Source organism: Martes martes (genome assembly GCF_963455335.1).
Source record: "Martes martes genome assembly, chromosome: 12".
NCBI lineage: Eukaryota > Metazoa > Chordata > Mammalia > Carnivora > Mustelidae > Martes > Martes martes.
In genome coordinates, this window is record NC_137900.1 from 84,416,963 (window position 1) to 84,423,134 (window position 6,172).

Consider the following 6,172-nt stretch of genomic DNA (forward strand, 5'->3'; position numbering starts at 1 on the left):
TTGTTCTAAGTCTTTTAGAAAGGGAGCTGAATTTGCCAACGTTCTCTCAGGTGAATCCCAGTTCATGTCACTCAGACAATCCATGCCAAAAACTTGCTACATGACAGGAATCTAGAACCCAAACTACAGCTCATCCTGATGCCTCATTACCATAGTCCACAGCCCTCAATGTTTACAAACCCAGAGTTACAGCTGCTAGTGAATCTCAGTGACCTTTTCAAAGAACACACAAAAACAGATCAAAGCCCTTGCGGTCTGTATTATTCAGGGCCTACCTTATTTAAGCAAAATTCTCTTCCAATTTCTCTACTTAAGGAAATCAGAAACCACACGAGCATCTCTGACTTCCTGCTCCTGGGCTTCTCTGACCACCCAGACCAGCAGCCTCTCCTGTTCGGGCTCTTCCTGGGCATGTACCTGGTCACCGTGTTGGGGAACCTGCTCATCATCCTGGCCATAGTTTCTGACCAGCACCTCCACACCCCCATGTACTTCTTCCTGGCCAACCTGTCCCTCATCGATACCTGTTTCTCCTGCACCATTGTCCCCAAAGTGCTGGTGAACACCCTCACTCAGCACCACACCATCACTTACACTGGCTGCCTCATGCAGATGTATTTCTTCATGGCATTGGCCCTGCTGGATGACTTCCTGCTGGCTGTGATGGCATATGACCGCTACGTGGCCATCTGCCTTCCTCTCCACTATACCACCATCATGTGTCCCCAATGCTGCCTGCTGCTGGTTGCCACATCCTGGCTCTGTGCCCACCTCCTGGCCTTCTCACTCACCCTCCTCATGGCTCAGTTCTCCTTCTGTGCCTCCCATTCCATCCCACACTTTTTCTGTGACCTTCTCCCTGTCCTCAAACTTGCCTGCTCAGACACCCAGATTTTTCAGGTCATGATGTTTGCTGAAGCAGCCCTCGCAGGTGTGGTCCCTCTTGCCTGTGTCCTGGTCTCTTATGCCCACATCATGCACACCATTCTCAGGGTCTCCTCAGCTGGGGGGAAGCACAAACTCTTCTCGACCTGTGGCTCTCACCTGACAGTAGTCACTCTTTTCTATGGAACTGTCTTTCTGGTGTATTTCCAGCCCTCTTCCTCCTACTCAGCAGGCACTGGAATGATGGCATCTGTGGTGTACACAATGGTCACCCCCATGCTAAATCCATTCATCTACAGCCTGAGGAACAGAGACATGAAGAGCGCTCTGTGGAGACTCCTTGCCTGCAGAAGATGTTGCATCTTATGAAGAGACCAGAGTAGACCGGGCTTTTTGAAATACTTTCCTCAATGGAATTCTCTATTACAATTTTGAAAAGTTCAAGGTTATGGCAGGATTAATGCTTAGAAGCACAAGCAGGTTTAAGAAACAAAGGTTGCCTGACCTGGCAGGACTGGAATAGAACCATCTAGCCAAGAACCACTCTGCAGCCTGGATAGAAGGAGTGGACAAAAATCCCAACAGGATTTCAAATAAAAAATGGCACCAACATTGAACAGGCAAAGAACGCTTTATTCAAGATTCTTGCAATAGGAGTGAACAGAGCTCAGTCTGAGCTAAAGTCTGCTGAGGTAAATGGTAAGAGGACTCTTTTTTATTTGTTTGTTTATTGAGGGGGGTAGAGAGAGAGCATGTGCAAACAAGTGACGGAAGGGCAGAAGGAGAGAATCTGAAGCAGGTCTTCTGCTGAGCACAGAGCCAAAGCTTGGGGCTAGAACTCAGGACCCTGAGATCATGACCTGAGCTGAAACCAAGAGTCAGACACTTACCCAACTGATTCACTCAGGTGGCCCTGGTAAAAGGATTCTTAAGTGCTGGGGTGAGTGGTGAGTTTTTGAAAAAACACAGTCCATCCGTGTTCCCTAACTGTATTTATACAAAGGTAAAATAAACTTTTCACCTCTCTATGATAGGAGGTAGTTTTGTAACTTGAAACAAGCATTGTCCACAGGAGTGAGATTTCCACAGTCTCACAAAGAATGGGTGATGTGGGCTTCCTTCCTTGTTCATTGCATTTCAAAGACATGGCTCCCATCTATTGAGTTGGGACATTCTTGCCCTGTGAACTAGCAAGAGGCTTTTTACAAGATTGACATCTCAAAGAAGCAGAGAAAGAATTTATGATTATAAATTTTCTAAAGTAAATATTCTAAGAAAATTGAGGTCAAAAGCCTAAAGTTGGAAGAAGCTTGTAAAAAATTTCATCAACCTGAAGAAAAGGTAAAGGCCATCTTGGTTGTGACTTAATGAATAGGTATAGGTGTGCAAGCCAATTGAAACCAGAGAGTGGGAATCAACAAAAGAATGACATCAGACGAAATTCAGGTTCTAGGAGGAAGCCCAGTTAGTAGTTCTATGACTAACAGGCCCCCACTCAACTATAAGAAATGTTCACAAAACTTGGAAGCGTCAAATGCTCTGAGATTCAGGGACCATTTCTAAGCCTAGTTTTGCAGTGATTCATTCACAGGGACTAACTTAGCCACAGAGAAAGCTAAACCACGAAGAAACACTATTTGCTAGAACTAAAAGAACAAGAATATTTCTAGAAGAATCTAGGCACAGAAAGATTTCAGGACTGGCCCAAAATCACATAACAGGGATTGGATCTAAGACTCTGGCAGTGAGTGGTTATTAGTTAATGGGACAAGTCCTTGATTCTTTGGGTTTTCATCTCTAGTTTATTTTGTTTGTCTCCAAGCAAAATATTTTTTGCAATAAACATTATAATAAGAATATAAAATGTAAAGAAGTAGGAAAAAGGAAGAAATCACCCACCACCCCCCCATTTAAAGACAATCAACATTGGGATTCAGTCAGTTGAGTGACTGATTCTTGGTTTTGGCTCAGGTCATGATCTCTGGGTTGTAGGATTAGATTCCCTACTCACTAGGGAGTCCACTTGAAGAGTCTCTCCCTTTGCCCTCCCCCCACCCTGAACTCTCTCTCTCTCAAATGAATAAATCTTTCCAAAAATAAATAAAGACAATCAATATTCATACTGTATATCATAACCTTCTGTCTTTTACAAAATGCTCTTGTTTCTTTCATGAGGAAATGCTGTACACACAATTATACATTCTTTTTACTTAATCTGTAACAGGAATTGTCTCCCTTTGACTTCTGTATATCTTTTTTTCTGTGCAGTAATATTGAGGGGACATTGTGCAATATGATTGTTCTTTTCCTGAGAAAACCTCTGAGGACAGAAATCTTATTTTGGCAGGACAGTAAAGCATCATAAAAAAATAGACGTGGTATAAGTGGGAGAGAAATTGAGGAGAAAGCTGGGCAGAGCAGAACAGGATCCGGTCTTCCTCCATGAGAGCCCTGGCAGCCCGAGAAGAAGGGAGCACAGGTAGATGTGTTTCACTGGGAGAGGAGCTACTGCTCAGGGGAGGATTGTACTGTGGCTGGAGCAGGGCCCAGGGAGCAGCACGTGCCCCTTATGAGAATCACACAGTATCAGCAGAGCATCTTTTTGTACATTAAAAATTTTTTTTTTATCTCTGTCTACCTTGATGTTGATATTCCCAGTTAATTCTTCATCTTTTAAAAGTTATCGATCTTTCTATGTAAAGAAGTTTTGAATCTGTATATTATGTCGGACACTTTTGCCTTGTTGAGGCTCTTCTGCTGGTCACAGAATAGAGAAATCTCTGTGCAGAGTTCATAGGAACAGGCAAACTTTCTTCTCATTTTCTCACAATGTATGATTTCTTACAAATTACTTTAGAAGGAAATCAGAAAGGGTTCTTTCTGAACATATTCCCCCTCGCTTCCTGCAAGAGTTTTCTCCCCTTTTCTTGTTTTGCTTTTGGTGTTTGTTTGTTTCATGCACTTATTAACATACAGAAATTCTAGGTGTCTTTCTGCTTGGTTCTCTCACATAAACCTGGTACATTCCACCTCAGGGTCTTCTCCTCTGGTTTTTCCTCTCCATGGTGCCTTCTCTTTCTCCAGCCCAACTAAGACTCCTCCTCTACAGGGATCAGAAGGAAGGGATCCACTGGTAATTTGCATCTTCTTTTTTTTTTTTAATTGTATTCCGTTAGCCACTGTATAGTATATCATTCGTTTCTGATGTAGTGTTCAACAATTCATTAGTTGCTTATTAACATGTGTTAAAGCTGTTGAGTCACTCGAAAGGAGTTAAACTATGAAGGCAGGAACATTTTGAAATTCTCTTTAATAGGTTAATTAATTCTCAGTCCTTCCTGTACAGAATGATAGAGTTTGAAACAAACAGATACCTCAGATACTGTGGCCAAGCTAGGTCAGCGGTGAATATTTTGCTCCTAGTCACCAAGGACAGCAAATACAAAAGCAGGGAAGGAAATGCAGAATCCAACATGGAATGTATTCAGAGCTTCACCTTGAGTAGTTCTCTAATTTCACCTGGGACCATCAGAGCAGTGCAATGACTCTTTGAATGGTGTCTACACAGCCAACCAAGTTTGGTGCCTACTTCACAGACAACTCCAAGCATGAAAGACCTTAGCTGAACACAGAATGTTGCAATCAGGTCTTTCTAACTCAAAGATCACCCTTCTTTTTCTACCTTGTGCTGCCTCCCAACTCCCCAAAACTACATACACAAAAGGCAGCTCATAATGAAATGGACAAGAGGCTAGACTAGATGTGCCATCAAAAAAAATGTGTAGATGAAGGGTCAATAAACATAAAAAAGCTCTCAATATGATCAGTCATCAGGGAAAGGTCCATTAAAGTCACAGTACAATATCAGCAAACACCTACCAGAATAATTACAACTGAAAAGACAGACAAAATGACAAGTAATGGCATGATATGAAGCAGTAGTATCAGACATTGCTAGTGAAAGTATAAATTTGTAGAAGAGTAGAATTATTTCACAGTATCTACTTAAGCTGACATATGCTTTACCCTATGAGCCAGAAACTTCATTCAATCAGTATATCCAAGACAAATCCAAAAGGCAGGTATAAAAATGTCCTTAGCAGTGCTGTCATACCCAGAAGCTGGAAACAACTCAAAGATCCATCAACAGTAACATCAACAAATACATTCTAGGATCTTCATCAGTGCAATCCTACATAGAAATGAAAATGAATCAACTACTGTTTTGGGGTTTTGAGGGGGGCAGATAGAAAGGGAGAGAAAGAATCTTTATTTTTTTTTAAGATTTTTATTTATTTATTTGACAGAGAGACATCACAAGTAGGCAGAGAGGCAAGAAGAGAGAGAGAGAGAGAATGAAGGAAGCAGGCTCCCGGCCGAGCAGAGAGCCCAATGCAGGACTCGATCCCAGGACCCTGAGATCATGACCTGACCTGAAGGCAGAGGCTTAACCCACTGAGTCACCCAGGTGCCCCAGGAGAAAAAGAATCTTAAGCACGTTCCTCACCCAGCACAGAGGCTGACATGAGAGGCTCAATCTGTTGACCCTGAGATCATGACCTGAGCCAAAATCAAGAGTTGGTCACTTAACTGAGCCACACAGGCACCCCAAATCAACTACTGTTAAATGTAAATATATGGATGCTTCTCATATTATTTGATAAAATGAATCTTAGATTAAAAACTACGTACTGGCAGATTCCATATGCAAAAACTTTAAAAATAGACAAAACTAATCAATGTAGTTAAAAGTTGGGTTGTTCTTGGAGGAATGAGAGGACTGGTGATTTAAAGGACATGCAAAGAGGTTTCTGGGTTAATCTTCAGGTTCTCTTTCATGACCTAAGTGCTGGCTCAGTTAGTAGGTGTGTTTTGGAAAAATTAATCAATCCATACATTTAAAATGTTGTACACTTTTCTGTATACGTAATAATCCTTCAATGAAATATGTACTTGAAAACTTAAAAATGCATAAAGATTGAAAATAGAAAGTTGATACTTGACTTTCTCTGCTTGACTTATTTCACTCAGCATAATCTCTTCCAGTCCCGTCCATGTTGCTACAAAAGTTGGGTATTTGTCCTTTCTGATGGAGGCATAATACTCCATAGCGTATATGGACCACATCTTCCTTATCCATTCATCCGTTGAAGGGCATCTTGGTTCTTTTCACAGTTTGGCCATTGCTGCTATAAACATTGGGGTACAGATGGCCCTTCTTTTCACTACATCTGTATCTTTGGGGTAAATACCCAGTAGTACAATTGCAGGGTCATAGGGAAGGGTA

General features: G+C 41.8%; 1 protein-coding gene across 1 annotated transcript; it reads left to right on the plus strand.

The window, feature by feature from the left end:
* Positions 1-324: 324 nt before the first annotated feature.
* On the plus strand, positions 325-1,254 carry LOC308353407 (olfactory receptor 1f45-like; the record flags this gene model as incomplete). The annotated part of the gene is made up of 1 exon (XM_080820241.1): positions 325-1,254. The coding sequence occupies exon 1, from the start codon at positions 412-414 to the stop codon at positions 1,252-1,254; it is 843 nt and encodes a 280-aa protein (XP_080676367.1). The 5' UTR covers positions 325-411.
* Between the last annotated feature and the right edge of the window lie 4,918 nt (positions 1,255-6,172).